The following is a 19,927-nucleotide window of genomic DNA, read 5'->3' on the forward strand; positions in this document are numbered from 1 at the left end:
CTACGGTTTAGGGCTGACTTAATTCTTTTACATGCGGATATTCAGTTGTCCCTTTACTGTTTGTTGAAAAGACTGTTCTTTCTCCACTGAATTATCTTGGCACCACTTTTGCCTTCTTTCAATTAATATTTGCTTGGTATTTTTTCCTGCCTTTTTATTTCAACTTACTTATATAGTTATGTCTGAAGTGAGTTTCTGGAACAGAACATATTGTTAGGTCATATTTTCTTAATTTACTCTGTCAATCTCCATCTTTCACCTGATGTATTTAAACAATTCCCATTTAATGTAATTATTGATATATTAGAGCTTAAGCCTTACTCTTGTTGTTTTCTGTTCTCCAGTTTCTGGTTTCTCTATTTTAACTTTTCTGTCTTCTTCAGGGTTTTTTGAGCATTATTTAGAATTCTATTTTGGCTTATCTATAGTGTTTTTGCGTGTATCTATTTGAATAGCTTTCTCACTTGGTGCTCTAGGCATTACATTATATATACATAACTCATTACGGTCTACTGGTATCAACACTTTACTAGTTCAAGTGAAATGCTTTTTATGTCCCTTTGTCCTGACCCATTTATAATATTTTTGTCGTATTTCCTCAACATACACTAAGAACCTCACTGACTATTGTTATAATTTTTGCTTTAGCTGTCAAACGATTTAGAAAACTCAAAGAGAAGTAAAGTATTACATTTACCCTTCTTAAAAAACTCTTTGCATTGTTTTTTCTTCCTTCCTGATGTCTTAAGATTCTTTCTTTGTCATTTCCCTTCTGCTAAAGGAACTTTCTTTAGCCATTCTTTGAAGGTAGGTTTACGGGTGACAAATTCTCTTAGTTATCCTTCATTTGAGAAGGACTTGATTTCCCCTTCAATCCTAACGATATTTTTTCTAGGCATAGAATATTGGGTTGACATTTATGTTCTTTCAGCAACTGAAAAATGTTCCATATCCTCTGGCCTTCCTGGTTTCTGATGAGAATCTGTTATCTGAATCGATTTTTCCCTATAGGTAAGGTGTTATTTCTCTCTTGCTGTTTCCAAGATTTTTTTCTGTGTCTTTTGGTTTCTAGAACTTTGCCTATGATGTGTCTTGGTGTCAGTTTCTTTGTATTTATCTTGTGTGAATTTCACCCAGATTCTTGGATTGGTAGGTTTATATCTTTTACCAAGTTTTGACGCTTTTCGGCCATTACTTCTCTGAATACTTTTTCAGTCCCACTCTCCTCTCCCTTTTGGGACTCTGATGACACAAATTTCTAATTTCATTTTACTTTTGAGCCCATCCACTGAATTTTTTTAGTTTGGTTATTGTATTTTCCAGAGATAAAATTTCTAACTGGTTGTTCTAACTGGTTATAGTTTTATTTCTTTGCTAAAGCCTTCATTTGTTTCAGGTATGTTTGTAATTGCTCACTGAAGCATTTTTATAACAGCTGCTTTAAAATCCTTGTCAGATAATTCTAGCATCTGTATTCACTCAGTGTTGGCATCTCTTGGTTGTCTTTTCTCATTCAAGTTGAGATCCTCCTGGTTCCTGGTGTGATGAGTGATTTTTTATTGACACTTGGACATTTTGGGTATTGTGCTATGAGACACTAGGTTTTCTTTAGGGATTGTGTTTCAGCCATCCTTTTCTGACAGCATTCTAGCAAGGAAAGTGGGACACTGTTTCATCACTGCCAGGGGCAGTGGGAGTTCAGCTCTTGGCCTCAGTTGGTAACCTGAGGGAGGCGATCCTTATCACTGCTGAGTAGGAATGGGAGTTCAGGATCCCCACTAGTCTTCACCGACACCACCTTGACTGGAGGCGTATAGATGCCTTGTTACTGCTTCTCACATGTCCTTTAGTGAAAGTGTAGTGAGGGCCAGTGGCCTCATTACCACTGAGAGGTGGTAAATGTCCTGACTCCTCATTAGACTTCCCTTGATACCATTCAGAGAGGAGGGGAATTGCTTCATCACCACCAAATGGGCATACTAGTCCAGGCTCTCCACGTGGCCTCCACGAACGCCATGGGCTGGGAAGGGTCTTGTTAATAACACTTTGTGGTCACGAAAGTCCTGGCTCTCCACTTAAGTCTTCTCCAACACCACCCAGGCTGGAGATTATGGACTACCTCATTACAGGCTGGCGAGAGAGAGGCTGGGAGGGGGGAGGATTGGGGCTGAAGTCTCTTTCTGTAGTGTTTGGCTGGAGCAGAGCAGTTACCTAAAAGTGTGTAATCTTGCTAGGCTATCTTTTTCTGGGTCTTTTGGCCGCAGAAAGCAGGCATTCCTTGGGATTCTTTTTGTTTGTTTGTTTGTGCCCTTTGGAGTGTCTGGGTTGTCAGCTTCTTCATTACCCAGACTGGGATATAAGAGGCAAAAAGAAATCCCAGGGAACTCACCACTATGTCGTTCCTTGGGTACCAAGGTCTTAGTTCTCCTGTCTCTTCCCTCCACTTTTCAGAGTCTTCATATATCATTTTAGAAATAATGTCCAGCCTTTCTAGTTTTAATTAGCAGGATCTAAATGCATCTACCCCATCTTCCCAGAAGTGAAAAATCTCAAATATATACACAATTTAATCATAGTTTCATAATCGTTAGAAGGAAAAGAAAATGCTCTCATTTTAAAAAGGAAGCAATTTCTATGAGAAAGTTCCGACGGAGTTGAGTTATTCAAGGAAGAGTGTGGTAAAGTGTATCCTTAAGATATTTTAGGAAAATGAAATTGTAAATAAACCAGGAATTTCAAAGAAGGAATCAGTAGAGCGAGCTAGCAGCAACCAAAGCATGTTTGCCCCAAGACAGCATTTTCCGGTTAGAAGAATGACATATTACAAGCTATTATGCAAACCAGTTCTGTCTCTTTCCGTCCTTCCCTCTTTCCTTCTCTTCCGTTCTCCTTCCCTAACGCTCTTCCTTCCTTTCTTTTAACAGGAGAAGAGAAGAGCAGCAGAAAACGGCAGTGGAGGCAGATGGCTGCTCTCTCAAGAACAATGTAGCGTTTCCAAAGTGTATTCTATGCAACACCTGTTTACGGTGTTTACACTGTGACACTGCACTACATCTCAGCAGGTTTCAGCTTCAAAAATAAAGAGAGTTCCATGGTCAAATACATTTTGAAAAATGATGGATTAAAAAGGTTAAATGGATTTGTTTAAAGCAGGACTTGTCACAGCCTGTAATATGCTAATATGCACCGTGAACATCCAGGAACAGAGAAGAAGTAAACAGCATTTCCTAACTCTCAATATTAGCATTCCACGGAACACACTTCTGTGAAATTGCCGTGAGGATATTCGTTGGTTAGCCAGCAGCCAAGTAATGAAATAGAGCTGCAAAGCATCGCACGTCAGGGATTCATACATTACGTGCCTGCTCAGCACATGTAAACAAGTCTCACAACTTTGTAACAACAGACATGAAGAAAACCCAGAGATTAAAGATCTGGTGAGCAGGGACGGAACTAATTGAATGTAATTTTGAGACGGTGCTTCACTTGTATCTCCATTTCTGTATTTTTTCAAACTTACTCCAGATCGTGGTGTCGCTATTTATACTGAAGGATATAGTGACTTAACATATATGTTGCCGTTTTAGAGCTTTATCATTACAGAGAAAACAAGGCTGATTGATTTAAGCGTTAAATGCCTCGAGTCTTAGGAAAAACCATTTAGTTTCATAATTCGAGCTACCATCCAGTGGCAGCTATTTGAATTGCAGGCAAAATGTCTAAATTTAAGAGCTAGCTAGTCTTGTAAGATTATACTTAGTTTAATGGCTGATGACCTCCCTAAGAAGGCACTTAAGAAAGAATTAATTACTTTAGGCTCATTTAATTGTATTATCACTTATGAAATCTTTGCACTTCAAAAAGTTCATAATCAAACTGTATTTCCCATTAATTCATTTATTAAGTTGAGCAAAGACATAGCATCCGCTAGATCTGAGATGCGCAGATGATGATTGCCCTATGTATTATTTGTGCCAGCCCAGCGAGGAGGTAGAGGAATAAATAAGAAAGAAATCATTATCCCTACTGCAGTTGTCCTTCATAATTTTGCGTCATCGCTAAGTTACAGTTCTCCAGACTGTCCAACTTCTGTCTGAGTAACCCCACCTGCAGCCAGAATAAAACTTAATTTTGATTTTCCTTAAATTTTGCCTGACAAAAGCAGAAAATGTGCAAAGGAGGAGCATGATTTAAATAAAACTGCTGTCCCCAAATGAGAATATTTGTACTGCTGTTCTTAAAACAGCTATTAATAATTAAAGTCACAAAACCCCACATTGCTGGCGCTATTCCACTGGGTACGGTAGGAAGACCTACCGTTTATGAAATAGCTCTACCAGTATCAAAGTTATTACCAGTTTTGTCCTTTCAATTATCTATTTCATAATAGCAAAGTTATAATTGTTGTTCACGTAGCTAATTATTATCATGTAATTAATCAACAAGTCACTTGATAAATAGAAAGGTAATAGTCTTGCACTATGCTAACAGTTAAAGGGATAAAGAACTGACAGTCTATTAAAAGAAACAATCTAATAAAACAATGAAAGACAGGGCCAAACATATAATCTGTTGTTAAAATATAAGAACTTTACTTGTATTAAAAATAATCCATTTTAATAAAATTAATACAACTTATATAAATTTGATAGAATTTTATATGTGCAAACATATATCAAAATGTGTTTAATCATCAAACGAGATTAAATTACAATAAGTTTCCTTACTTGAGCTTTTAGGGTTTGCAGTTGTCCTTCATAATTTTGCGTCATCGCTAAGTTACATTTCTCCAGACTGTCCAACTTCTGTCTGAGTAACCCCACCTGCAGCCAGAATAAAACTTAATTTTGATTTTCCTTAAATTTTGCCTGACAAAAGCAGAAAATGTGCAAAGGAGGAACATGATTTAAATAAAACTGCTGTCCCCAAACGAGAATAAATATTTGTACTGCTGTTCTTAAAATAGCTATTAATAATTAAAGTCACAAAACCCACATTGCTGGCGCTATTCCACTGGGTACACATTAGGACAGGGCAGTATGGATGTTTGACAAAAGATCGTGTCACCATCACATTTTAAATTAAGGTTTAGAATTTACTTTGCATTATCTTTTCAGGAGGCTGTGTCATCATTACTCAGCAGAGGCTCTGCGGACCCGGCCCAGGCTTTATCGGGGACCCCACTGCCTGCAGTGGGCTCTCTGCTGCGACGGAACCGCGGAGTCACGGCTACATTTTTAGAAGAACATTTTAAAATGAAAAGAATGATGTCTGAGAGGAGTTCTCAAGGGTTTGGCTTGCAGAATTTGTCTGCTGAAAAAGCGGGGCTGTATACACCCGGGTCATCACAGATATGGAAGCAAGAAAATGGCCCCTTGCGTGTTCCAGGTCTCATGACCTGCCTCCACTATGAAGGGAAGCCAGAGACCAATAACCAAATAACTCAGTTAACCGTGTCAAAAGCCAAGTTCTATTGGAGGGCCAACAAATGTGGAGAGATGGCTGATGAGCAAGCTGACTGCTGATGGTTCCGTATATGATTAAAGCAAATACTCCTCTTAGGCCTCGCCCAAAAGAAAAATTCACAGACACAAGAGCCCGCATTAGGTCAAGTACATGGTTTCCCTGAGCTCCTCTGGAGGCCTGAGAGCGCTCATACATTTGAAAGTCACCTACGTGCTAGAAGCAGACCTGCAGGGGCTGGAGGCGCTCCTCGAAAGAGGGTGCCCACATATAGACACACACTCCCTTCCCTAAACTCTTTCCTCCCTTGTCCCGTGTTCACGTCTTGGCATGTCACTTCTTTCAGGAAATACTCTCTAGTAGATTCGAAGAGGTGCTTGAACTCAGCCATTTTCAAAGACACAGTTTGGACAACGACTCTGTTTCTACAGCTGCAAAAGCACTGACATCTCTGCTTGCAAACGGTATTTATTCACATCTACACTGAATGTCCGTTTACTTTGCTAGATGGCATTGGCACGCTGTGTTTGTCCGCACCAGCAGATTTTTATGGGCTGATGCTCCGATCGTCACTCACTCGATAGAACATGCTTAGCACGCTACGACAGAATTCCCAGCAATAAAGGCTACCGCTGATGCCTGATAGAAAGTGTATGTAATGAAACACATATTCGGATGGAATAAATATTATTTATAACTGTCTGAGGAATTAACAATTAACACATATATTCAGTACCTCTTGGCCTTTCTGATCCAAACAAGTTTGTGCATTTGCCAACTCTTGATCCCGAAGATCTAATCGTGTCTCCAAAGCCCGCATTTTCCTTTCCCAATCCAATTTTTTGTTGCTTACCATGATGTCAATTTGTTCCATTAATTCCTGAAGTTCGGCCTCACAAGGAGAAGCTCTGGCAATGGTCGAAAAGTGAAACACATTTTAAAACAGTGAAATATGAGGACAAGAAAAATGATTCCATTGCTCTGAATAGGGTGATCATCATTTCCTCAAATTGTTCAATTACTTAAATAGGAAGAAGTCTGAAAGCCAGAGGTTAAATTTTAAACTAAAACTAAAAGCTAATTTCAGAGTAAACAGTAAATATACATTATTTTTTTTAAATGGCATTTTCTAAAGTATAGTTGCTGTCATAATATAATGTAACACATTGATAAAGCCACCGCTTCTATTCTTTCCTTAGTGTAGTGGTAGTGCATGGGTCCCCCAGAGCCAAAAGTTTTGACTTAAACAAGGAAGTCCTAAAATAGAAACACATGTGCAGATTATGTCAGAAACAAGGTGGCAATGAAGGAAGTTAGCTCAAAAAAATTAAATAAAATAACAATTTCAGAGTGGGCTGATTCTATGGAAAATTCAAAATATGAAAAATGGTTCAATGTTCTTCCCTGTAATATACCTGTAACGATGTCTGTCATAGCTTGAGTAAGTTTGATGGCGGGCAGACTGGGACTTCAACTCTGCCTGTCAGGGATAGAAGAGCAACCCCAGGCTACGGAGGACCTGATTCAAGGGTACTAATTGGGCGACAGGACTCCTCCTTCAGGAGGGGAACTTGGCGTGATCTGGCTCGTATCCCTTTGGAAGGAATCTGTTCAGGCAGGTGGGCAGAGTAATGTAAGTCTTTAAATAATGGGGATACTATTATTTGGATAAGGGCCAATATCGTGGGTCTCAAAGGGTCTATTTATATGTGAAACAAAACCCTTGGTAATAGCTAGATTTATAGAGGTGCGAGTTGTGAGGACAGATTGCTGGGTGCTCCCGGGGCAGGGTTCTCCTTCAAAGAAGCTGACACATTCCACAGGGGCCTGGAATAAGTCCAGTTATGCAGACTGGATATGCAGGCAGATGTTGAAGCCTCAGATTTCAGCCTAAGGAACACACACATGTCCAAATTAGAAAGTGAGTTATTTCAGTATCCATTCAGTGGTGGTGACGGGGCTTCTAATATATTTGTGTGGGTGGGAGGAAGGCAGGAGGGAAAAGCAGGCAAGAAATGATATCTTCTCCATTTCCTCTCACCAAATCAGAATTTTAGACGTGATTAAGGATCATTTAGCATTCTGAAAACCCTCAGGCCCAGAGAGGTCAAGGTCACACAGTAACTAGTGGAAGAGCCGGATCTAGATCGTAAGCAGCTGCTTCCCATCTTTAGCTCCCTTCCGTGTACCACACAGCGAAGGACATGATGTTTTGAATAAGAACTCGCTTGAAAAATATAGCCTAAATTAGCTCCATCACAATAGGGTTAGGAAGAGGTATCAGAACCCAAAGAACTCAGAATTTCCAGAATCACTTTCTAAAATGCCCGGTCAACCTGAACGAAGGATGCCCCTTTGATCGGTTCATTCACCAGCAGACTCACCAGTTTCGACATCAGAGAGCTTTTAAGTGCAAAGTGCCACTCTGAAGTCTTCCAGCATTCCTGGATTAAGGCCCAAAGGTTCTCCATTTTTATGTAAAACCTAAAGCAAACCTGAGGAAAGGAAGTACTAATTTCTCTATAAATAAGTTGATCGAATTTTAATTGGAGTTATGATGTGGGGAACAACAGCAGAACAAAAAGAATCATTTTCACACCATTTTCTTTTCATAACAACATGTATCACCTTTACTATAAATATACTCTGTTTTTCCCTGCTATTATAAGTTCTGAAAGAAAAAGGATTATATTGGTCCTTTTCATCACCATCTCACTGGAGCTCAGCACAGTGCTCCAGCACATAGCAGATGCTCAATAAATTTTTGAAAAATGAACAAATGAGCTCTTTTCATCAGTATCTCCTCGGCATGTAGGAACACACCATGCTAACGGAACTAAAATATAGGCCGAAAGTAGAGTGTGACAAAACAGAAGCTACTCAATCAATATCGTTAAATAAATGAGCGAATGGTTTCTTTCCTGGTTGTGACAATGCCGTGAAAATATTAGGATATTAGACTCAGGGTGTAAGCACTTCTACAAGTCACCTTGCCCAACTACCCATCCAGTGTTTGCACGTCTTTCGCAATGTTTCGTAAGACAATCGTGCATGATACCCCACAGATCAGATTCAGCAGGTCTGCAACAGAGGCCATTCTGCATCGCTAACAAAGCTATCAAGGGATTCTGGTGCGTGCCAAGGCTTGAACTGTTTGACAATATCACTGCCAAGAGGTCACACAGCCTAGGTCTGAATTTCTCCTTTACCAGGTAACTGCTGTCTGACACTGTATCCAGATAGCGATGAGTTTTAAAAAGTTCTTTCTTATTTTGAAGAGATTTTGCACCCACTGGTTCTAATTTGATCCACTGGGACCATGCAGAACAAATGCCTTTTCAACACGATAGACCTTCAAGTACTTGAATACAGTTACCAATATGTCAAATGCAGTTGTCAATACCTCCAGATTCTTTCAAGTTTTCTCAGTGTTCAATAGTAGATACTGAATATTTGAACAGCCAATGGCCAGAACATAACAGACTCTTACCCACAACATCTATAGCAAGAGTCCTAGAATGGTCAGGATTCGGTCAATGATTGACAGCTTCCTTAATTTCTGCCCCCACTTCCAACTCAGGACCAACGGAGAAAGCAATTACGCTCCCCAAACTAATCCCATCGGATGCCCCGCTTCCACTAATCCTGCCTCGGCTTCCCTGTAACAGCCTCCATCCAATGAGAACATACCCGAAGCCGTCTCTTGTTTACTGTAAAGCTTTCCCACCTGGCCTGTCTCTGCCGAATATAAGTGATGGTTGCTGACTCCCTTGCTACAGCAAGCTTTGAAGAAATAGGCTTCGTTTGTTCTCATTTGGATAGTCTTTGTTTATTTCCACAAGTATCTTTATTTCCTCCAATTGCCCATGGAGATTTCTTTTTTCTCCACCACTCACTATCTAGTATACTGCCTGGAAAATACTAGACGCTTAATATACCATTTGTTGAATGAATGAAAAAGTGAATGACTATGGTAAGATTTTCAGACCCTTTCTAATCCTGGTGGCTCTCCGCTGAACAAGTTCCTGTGTTGATTTCCTCCTTGAAATGTACCACTCAGAACTTTGACAGAATACCTCAGCTACGGTCTAATCAGTTTAGACAGGGACTCTCACATCCTTGGTTTTAGGTGCCATGTATTTTTATTCAAGCAGATGAAAATCACCTTAGCTTCGAATCTGGGAAGGAGAAAGGCAAAGCAGTGATAGGATACCATTTCAAGGTGAGTTTATTCTTGTCCAAACACCTTTCTCACGTGTGCTACAAACAAAACCACTATCTTGTGCTTGTTTCATCTTGCGGGGGGGGGGGGGGGGGAGGTGCTCTGAGGACAGAGCTTTATATTTATCCTTATTAAATTTCAGAGTGATAGTTTCAGCCTCTCAACGTGTATTGTCATCACTGGTTCTTTACTGAAGCAAACATTGACTCAGCGACTGCTGCCCGCTGTGTGAGGAACTGTGAAGACAGAGACACATGAGCTGCACATAGACGCTCTCAAGACAGGGACAATGTGAGACTGACGAATAAGTGCAGCTCTTCGGGGACTCGAAAGGAAGGGTTCTGAGTACAAACTTGGACAGGACGGGTTACCACAGAAGCCTTCCTCAAGGAGCTTATGTTTGGGGATCCTGTTTCTGTCAGAAAATACATTCACTACACCTCACAGTTTTGTGTCAGCTGCAGATCTGATAAGCATTACTTGTTTCATAGAGAAATATGTTTTTTCACTACAAGTGACTGTAAAATGTCACGCAAGACAGGACGGAGGACAGAGCTCTAAGGCATTCCACTACCAAGCCCTTCAGAGTGACAAGGATCTGGTGATTATTTCTTGTCTTATAATCCATTTCTAATCCACTTAATTAAATTTACAATCTTTTCTCTTTTTTTCTGCCCATAAAAATGTCATGATAAGCCCTGTAAAATATTATGGCAAAGCCCAAGTAAGATTCTATCTGTACGTTCCCTGATGCACCCGCATATGAGCCCCGTGAGCCCAGGCTGATCCCGTATGTGCCTATGCTGAGTCCTGGGGCCACTGCTTCTGCCTCGGATGCTCACAAACCACCCATAATCCCTTTAGAGTCTTCCCGAAGACTTAGTCAAACTCAAATTTACATCCAACTCAGCCTTCTGTCAAATTTAATATTTCTTTTTGAAATTCAATTTTCTAATCTAGTATATCTTCCCTTCTTCAGTTTTTCAGAGATAATTAAGAGCAGTTGGTCTCCACAGCATCAGTATTTGCTCCTAAATCTATTGAACTTCAAAATGAAATACAAAAGGCTTAGTTTAGCCTTCTTCACAGAGCTGGGCACTAACATTATTCATATTTTCATTTCTCCTTTTAGTCAAACGCTGACTAACACTATGCTAATTACTTTCCTGCTCTTCCTCTTACTGATCCTTATGGACTATGTCATGCAACATGGAAAACTAAGAAAACGAGTTTCCAAAATGTCAGACCCGTGAAGTAGGTCTTATTTTTCCAATTTTAGAAAGTTGATTGAGGCACTAAAAAAGAAAAAAGTCCTCTGAGTCTTCCAGATTTAGGGACTGGGTGGATTGTGTCTGATACACTACTTATGACATACAAACCCTGGCCCTGATTACTGGGTTTATCCCCGGGAACAATTCCCAAGAGAAGGATCGTGGGGTCAGGAGAGAGGTCTCAAACCAGAAGGAAGGGGGCACACTGAGACTTGCAGGGTGATGTACCAATCTGAGGAACCTAGAGTCAAAATATATGAAGAGAGCAAAATAGAAAGCTGATGATATAAATGGAGGTAATGGTGGCCGATGTGTTGGGGGAACAGGAGAATGGAAAGTGGAGAGTCATTCAGAGTAAAAAGAGCTGGAGTAAAATACATGAGCATGTAGTCCCTCCAAAGTCCTTTCATATATGGGCTTACGTGCTAGTTCATACAAAGGCAGACCTTCATCAGACAGATGGCTATGGTAAACATGTGATAAATTATCCAAACCAGGACAATTTTGGAAGTGGAAGGGGCACTAATGATAATTATGCCAGGACAAAGGTATAAAGCAGTGACTGTTCTGGGCCAGGTGGGATGTAGGGGCAGCCAACCCATCATCAATCTGGAAAACAGAAATGGAGAAACAGGTCTGTAAAAAACAAAGTGGGTTCATTTGGGGACATAAGAGATGTCAGAATGAAATGAATCTTGATCTTAAACGAGAGAAGAGGGGATTTGAAAAACAAATACAGAAGTCATCCTGGAGGAAGTGGAGGGATTGAGAAAGGAAAGCACAGGCTGAAGAGAAAGAGGAGACTATGTCATGCAACACGGAAGACTAAGAAAACGAGTTTCCAGAATGTCAATGGGCAATATGAGCCATCATATGAGGTCTTAACTCTTCCAAAATATCTTAATGAAACTCATTCTAAAATGTAGCAACACATGATTTGTCTTAGTTATAGTACTATATATTTAGCTATACCAATATAATTTAACTTTTCTGTGGTGGCTCATAGACCCTATTCTGTATATCAAATACTGTACTACACCCCAGAACTAAATGGGAGAGACCCCAGGTGCCCCTGAGCCCACTTTCATAGACATGTCTGTGATGTCAGCCTGCTCCGTAGTTGACTGGTCCCCCCAAGACAGTAAAGTGAAAGGCTTACTACTTTATGATTCCTCGGTCATAATTTCACAGTTGCCCTCGTTCAAAATTAGTTACCAAATTATAGCTCAAAATAGCTTTTCTCAAGCACTTTTCCCATTGTCCAAAAAAATGCTATTTTCTGTCATGGTTAATGTGTGCTGGCTTAGCAGCATTACGGTGCCTGTTTTTACTGCATATTTGAGATGGTGGCTCACACTCAGTCCATTCTGCTCCCTCATCTGTAATAAGCTCAATGTTGGGATGTGGAAGAGTATAAATCCCACCATTCCCCAAAAGCGTGCTTACATGCACTTATCAAGGCCTTATTCCAGAGCCTTCATCAAAATCATCAAAGAATGACATTTATAGAAATAAAATGCCGTGTGATAGCTTCCAAGTCTCTATCAACGTTTTATCAGAACTCTAGGTACATACAAATTTAAAATCTCACATTTTTTTGTTCTAAAAAGAATGGAAGATCTTTCAAATACCTATATTACAGATAAACCTTTTCTTAAATTTTTTTCTATAATGACTATTCCTCTTCTGAGTAACACCCTGGTTCACGGATTGAATGATGTAAGAAGACAGTTGAAATATTAGCAAACACCAACCCTCTTTCTTCAGGTGATTTTTATAATTATCTAGAAATAAAAGTAACTTCAGTATCCTCATAAACTTGCATATCTGAAATATTATTTCATATTCATACAGAGATCCATGGTATAATTAATAATAAACTACATATGCACTAGTTTGGATTCTATAAGCCAATCTCTAGGACAATTAAAATCCCCTCTTGCTAGAAGGTGTATTTGATGAAAGACTGCAGTGTTAGTACAAATGAGGATAGCCATTTAACCTTTTTCTATTTAAAACTAGAGCCAGCTATTTCACTGGATCCTAAAAGCAAAGAATTAGGTAAACATTGATAAAATCTGGGGTGCCTGGGTAGCTCAGTTGTTAAGCATCTGCCTTGGTCCCGGCGTTCCGGGATCGAGTCCCACATCGGGCTCCTCCGCTGGGAGCCTGCTTCTTCCTCTCCCACTCCCCTACTGTGTTCCCTCTCTCGCTGGCTGTCTCTCTGTCACATAAATAAATAAAATCTTAAAAAAAATTGATAAAATCTGTTTTTCCAATATTAAGAAAATAGAAAATACACTGTTTCCTGGATGTTGGAAATGAACCCTCTAATGCCCACTTGTTCTTGTAACTTCCAAATCTCTCTCTGCAGCCTGAGTTCTGAGCTCCAGACTTCTATATCCAACAACGATTCTACATCAACATTCCAACAGGATGTCTACAGGCATCTGAAACTTTTCATATTCAAAACAGTACTTGACTCCCTGCACCACGGACCTGCTCCCACTCCAGTCCACCCTATCTCTTTAATTGGCAACACTGCTACAGTTGCTTAAGATTAAAACCCTCATGATCTGGGGCGCCTGAGTGGCTCAGTCATTGGGCATCTGCCTTCGGCTCAGAGTCCTGGGATCGAGCCCCACATTGGGCTCCCTGACAGGTGAGCCTCCTTCTCCCTCTCCCTCTGTCTGCTGGTCCCCCTGCTGTTCTCTCTTTCTGTCAAATAAATAAATAAATAAAATCTTAAAACAAAACAACAACTCTCACGATCTGAGATTGTGTTTCCTCAAACCCCAGAACACCAGGTCTACTGGCACTGCCTCCATTATATCCTAAATTCTGATCACTTCTCACCCTATCGGGTGATAAAACCTTGGTCTGAGTCATCCTTATCACTTGTCTGATTCCATTCTTATCTCCCACTCGGCTAGGTGTCTACCCAACATCCACCCTTCCTTTCTTCCATAACAGATCTCCAGTGTTACTCAGGGTGGAAATGTGTCTAGTTAAAAACACGACTATGCTGGCCAGTCTCCCCTGCAGCTAGGCATGGCCATGCAACAAAATCTGGCCTGTGAGAGGTTAGCAAAGAGCCATGAAGCTATTTAAAAGAGAGCTAGAGCAGTTGTCCTTGGTGCCTACACATCCCTCACACTTACCACTTGGGGACAAAACCTGCATTTCTTTGCCCGAGTCCCTCCTTTTGCCACTGGGGTCCTCTTTGCCACCTGCGTGATAGGCCAGGAGTAACAGGAAATTGAAGCCCTCCCAGGAGCAATCTTCAACCAGTGACTATCATTTACTGGTGTGTAAATACCTGCTCCTTGGATGGATAACTCTGAGGGCTGTGCTCTAGACTGGGTTCCAGAGTCTCCCCATTGAAAGCCTAATGTCACCCTCAGTGATAGCTGGTTTCATAACTTGCCGTGTCTTATTTCACTTCCCTATTCCCATAGGTGGTAGGATGAAACACGGCCCCCAAAGATACCACATCTGAATCTATAGAATAAATAAATAAATGCTACTTTATTTAGAAGAAAGGTTTTTGGTTAAGTTAATGATCTTGAGATGGGGAGATTATCCTAGATTATCTGGGTGTGCCCTAAGAAAGAGGCAGGGGGAGATGTGACACACACAGGAGAAGGGATATGGAGGTGAACCAGAGAGAGACGTGAAGATGCTGGCTTGAAAGGTCAGAGAGATGTGGCCAGAAGCCAAGAAATGCCGGCAGCCACCGGAGGCTGGAAGAGGCAAGGAACAGATTCTTCCCCAGAGCCTCCGGAGGGAATGTAGCCCTCCAGCTACCTTGATGCTGACGCAGTGATTTTGGACTTCTGGACTCCAGAACTGTGAGGGAACCGATTTTGGTTGTTTAAGCCACCAAGTTTGTTATATGGCAGTCAGAGGAAACAAATATACCACAGTTTTCATCTCCCAAATAAACCACTTTGCATCAAATCCTTGTTTCAGGGCTTTGGCTTCTCGAAGAAGCCAAAGCCAAAATAAAATGCTGGCATGTGCTCTTTGTTTAGCCATTGCCCTTCCTCTGCTCCCGTTCTGGAAGGCAGATGTAATGGTTGAGGCGGTTAGCCATCTTGCAGCCATAAGGTGACCACAAACAAAAAAGCCCCGCCCTGAGGGTGGGGAGCAGGAAGCTACGTGGAGACTTGTACACACACCTAGTTATTTGACGTCTTCAGCTGGATGCGTGACAGGCATCTCAAACCAAGCTTGCATTTTCTCTAGCCTTCCTGATTTTAATAAATGACAGTCTTATCCTCCCAAATGGTGGGGGAAGAGCTTTTGGGTCATCCTTTGCCCATCTCCTTGCACACCACATATGCAATCCACGATCTCTAAATATTGTCAGCACCTCTGTCAAAATGTACCTATTTGTGACTATTTCTACTTCTACCCACCTGATCCAAACCACTGTCATCTTCCACCTGAATTACTGCAACGGCTCAGCTTGTCTCGCCCTCCTGCCCTTGCCTTGCTGTGGTCTATTCTCCACAGAACAAACTGGAGTAAGCCTTTCAAAACGCTAAGTCAGAGAAGGTCACTGCTTTGCTCGAAGCCCTCCAGTGACTTCCCATTTTACACAGCCAGTGTGCCTCGCCCATGATGTACACGCCTGGGTTGACACATATCACTTGTAACTTGTAACTATTGCAATTAACCTCGCATAACTGTTGTCCTGTAAAAAGTATGTGCAAATATATCCTACACGGTGGCATTTTTAATCTTTGCCTAAACTCAGTAGCAGCTTAATTAGTTTCTCAAAGGAATCTTTCCCTTCCTTTTCTTCCTTCCCCACTCTCTCCCACCCTCCTTTCCTCTCTCCCCCGCTCCCTCCCTTCTTAGTTTCTTCCTCCCTTTCAAAATCACTCTGTGAATTCCTACAATCCCTGAGCACCATGCTAACATTTCAGGATCTACCTGCAATGTAAAATGTCAGGATTTTTAAAATATTTTAAAAGTAAAATATCAGGATTTTACCCCAGGTCTATTTCACTTTGTTTCTTCTTCAGAGAAACTAGGAACTACAACTTATCAGATCTGATTACTCTGGAAAGGAGTATGTGTGGGTGGGAATAAAGAATGGAGGGAGAATAATAGGGGTATAGACTGGGCCATTCAGAAAGCAAGATAATCAACCAAATTAAAAAAAAAAGAATTTTCAATGTGCAAAAAGAATACATCACTACAGTTTAGGGACACCTGGGTGGCTCAGTCAGTTAAGCAGCTGCCTTTGGCTCAGGTCATGATCCCAGAGTCCTAAGATCGAGTCTCACATCAGGCTCCCTGCTCAGCGGGGAGCCTGCTTCTCTCTCTCCCTCTTCCACTGCTTGTGCTCTCTCTCTCTCTCCCTCAAATAAATAAGTAAAATCTTTAAAAAAAAGAGAATACTTTACTACAATTTATTAAACTGCCAATATATTGACTTATATTAGAGTGTTTTACAAATTAAAACTATTAAACTAAGAAACTGGGAAGTGAAGTTGTGATTATGAATTAATACATCTCAGGGGAAAGAACACTTAAAAGGTTAAGAAAGACGCACACATAGAGTACTGCTTTAAAGGGTTTTTCTGAATTAGATGTGAGAAGTTATGCTTTATTATCCATCTGCCTTGGTTCTTTGAAAATATGACTTTCATGGCAGATTTAAAAAAATTGGCAGATCATGCAGCAGATTTTTAGGAAGGATTTGGTAAGATTCTATGAACGAGATCAATGACTAAGATGTAAGTCACAGAATCAAAAGTAGCGTAAATGATTTAGTAGAGAAAAATGAGATTTTTGGTTGAAGATGGATGAACATACACATTTTTCCTTCCCAAATCCTACTAAGATAAAGCAAAGGGATCTTTTTAATCTACAAGGAAATGGATAATAGTAGCTGGTAGAGAAAGCCAAGAAGCAACCCAACGAGGTAGAGGGTAAGCGCTGGTGGCCCAATTTATGCCTTCTAAGCAGGAGAATTTAGAAGAGTGTTCTCTAGAATCTGACCAGCCTGAGACAGAGACTGAGCAAGACGAGGCTGATGAGACGCAGTGAAGCCCCCTGTCATTGAGGACCTCTTTCCTGTTGGCTTTGACTCTGCCCTCCTACACAGGCATGAGCAGCCAGGGATCGCAGGTGTTTGACGAAAGCAGTTTCCACAACTAGGTCAAATACAAACAGAAAGACATTTTTGGAAGGAAATTATGAAGAAGAAAACTTTAAAAAATTATAGTTAAGATACTAGAGTGCTTAACCCCAGGAGAAAACAAAATGTTTTATAGGAAAGGAAGAGTCATCACAGCATGCTACATGGCTTGGAGGTGAGGAGCATTTCTCAAGTCATAACGAGGCAAACAGAATGTTGATGCAATCAGAATTATGGTGTATTGGGAGGATGGAAGAATGGGAAGTATGACTGTGCATGTGTGTGTGTGTGTGTGTGTGTGAGACTATATGTGTGGAACTGTGTGTATGTGTGTGACTATGTGTATGTGTATGTGTGTGGCTGTGTGTAAGTGTGTGTGGCTGTGTGTGTGATTGTGTGACTGTGTATGTGTGGGACTGCATATGTGTATGTGTGTGTATGTATGTGACTGTGTGTATGTGACTGTGTATATGTGTGTGAATGTGTGATTGTGTGACTATGTATGTGTGGGACTGTGTATGTGTGTGACTGTGTATGTGTGGGACTGTGTATGTGTGGAACTGTGTGTATGTGTGTGACTGTGTGTATGCGTGTGTGTAACTATGTATATGTGTATGTGTGTGATTGTGTATGTGTGTGACTGTGTATGTGTGTGACTGGATGTGTATGTGTGTGACTGTGTGTATGTGTATGTGTGGGACTATGTATATGTGTATGTATGTGACTGTGTATGTATATGTGTAGGACTGTGCATATGTGTATGTGTGGCTGTGTGTGTGGCTGTGTGACTGTGTATATGTGGGACTGTGTACGTGTATGTGTAGGACTGTGTACATGTATGTGTAGGACTGTGTGTATGTGTGTGTGGAACTGTGTGTGGTGGGAATGAGGTGGCAGAGGGCAATCAACAGATAGTACCTAAAACTGAAAAATCAAGAAGTAGCAAGATAAGCATGTTATATAGAGATATGGCGATAAATACCAAAAGAATCCGCTGAAAGAATTGCCTCTGGGGAATGGAAAACTGGGGAGGGAACAGGAGACTCTTGTTTTTTAAAAACAGCGATAAGGAGCCAAATGACTTTTTAAACTATATACATGTGTAACCCAGTAAAGAAAGATCCGGATAAATGTTCTTTTTCAGTTAGAAAAGATATTTTAAAGAAGTAAGCCATTATAGGGGAATCCACTTATACAAGGAAAAAAACATTTTTTAAAAGAAACACTCCGGAATTCATTCACTTTTGGGACTCTATATATGTATTTCGTTGACCTTAGGATTGCTCAAAGCATTTTTTTCCTATTCAATTGTTATTTAGAAATGACCTTTGGGGTGCCTCAGTGTGCTAACCGTCTGACCTTGGCTCAGGTCCTGATCACATGGTTCTGGTTTGGTTGCCAGTACTAAAGAGCCCAGGAGAGACAGTAAAAACATCATAATCAGTGCTGAAATAAAAGTCAGAGAACTCCAGAAATTCCTCCAGGACATAAAGCAAAGAACAACAATGGAAATTACGAGGGAAAGGAAAAAGATAGGATCCTTCTAGGAGATGAGAATGAAACAAGAGAGCGGAGAATCATTAACCAAAAAAATTAGAAGAAAATGTCACTGAGTTGAAGAGATCTGAATCTTTTAGTGTAAAAGTGCTCACCAAATTCTGTGAGGGATTACTGCGAAAGAATCCATACCTAGAAAGTTATCCTGGTAAATCTGTAAATTCCAAATTTGTAAATTTCCAAAAGAAATCCTACAAATCTTCACACACACACACACACACACACACACACACACACACGCAGAAAAAGGAGGAAAGGAGGGAAGAACAAACCTGAAAGAGAGAGAACAACACTGGCATTAGACTTTCCCTCTGCAGCACCCAATGCTTCAAGACAATGAGAGTAATGTCACAGAGTTCCTGTGCAAGAATATAAATAAGACATTTGGACATGTACCAAGTTAGGATGTCCTTTTTTAAAAACAAGATTTATTTATTTATTTATTTGAGAGAGAGAAAGAGAGGGAAAGAGTATGCATGCACAGGGGGAGGGGAAGACGGAGAGGGAGAGAGAATCTCAACCAGACTCCCTGCTGACCTCGGAACCTGACTTGGGGCTCAATCCTACAACCCTGAGATCATGACCTGAACTGAAGCCAAGAGTCGGATGCTTAAGTGACTGAGCCACCCAGGCACCCCTCACCCATGTTCATTTTTATGGAAAGGTCTAAGAAGTACTTCACTCAAATTAAAATGAAGATTTTTTTTTAAATTAAGAACAGGGAAGATTTTGCATACAAACAATAGTAATGAGCAATGCAAACTTACAGCTGTTAAGAAAGGATTGTAAAATAATAGAAGAATACAATAATAATTAACATTATCTTATATGTAATAATTAATACTATGAATTAATAGTGACCAGGAATTAGAAATCCAGATTATTTCTTGGAGGTGAGATAAGGGAATGGGAAAGCACAAGTGCTACCAAAGGTTAAGTCTTAATAGAGGGAAAAGGTTGAGGGAAGTCAAAAGATACAGTTAAAATTCAGGATGCCAAAAGAGAAACCCAAATTTAAAATGTTTGTAAAAAATGTTCATTGAGAGATGCCTGGGTGGCTTAGCCTGTTAAGTGGCTGCCTTCGGCTCAGGTCATGAACCCGGAGTCCCAGGATTGAGCCCTGCATCAGGCTCCCTGCTCAGCAAGGTGTGCTTCTCCTCCTCCCTTTGCCCCTCCCCTGCTTGTGCTCTCTCTCTCTGTCTCTCTCTCAAATAAATAAATAAAATCTTTTAAAAAATGTTCACTGAGAGCTTATAAAAT

At 40.6% G+C, this 19,927-nt stretch overlaps 1 protein-coding gene across 1 annotated transcript in view; it reads right to left on the minus strand.

The window, feature by feature from the left end:
- The window catches only part of DEUP1 (deuterosome assembly protein 1), a 60,580-nt gene extending 52,020 nt beyond the window's left edge, over nt 1-8,560 (minus strand). Inside the window, exons 1-3 of the mRNA XM_087868018.1 lie at nt 8,466-8,560; nt 6,200-6,371; nt 4,728-4,823 (exon numbers count right to left, since the gene is read on the minus strand). Coding sequence (XP_087724144.1) covers nt 4,728-4,823; nt 6,200-6,371; nt 8,466-8,560 — 363 coding nt within the window. The remainder of the gene's footprint in view (nt 1-4,727; nt 4,824-6,199; nt 6,372-8,465) is intronic.
- Between the last annotated feature and the right edge of the window lie 11,367 nt (nt 8,561-19,927).

The sequence above is a fragment of the Ursus americanus genome, chromosome 16 (genome assembly GCF_024610735.1).
Source record: "Ursus americanus isolate L20-20 chromosome 16, mUrsAme1.1.p, whole genome shotgun sequence".
NCBI lineage: Eukaryota > Metazoa > Chordata > Mammalia > Carnivora > Ursidae > Ursus > Ursus americanus.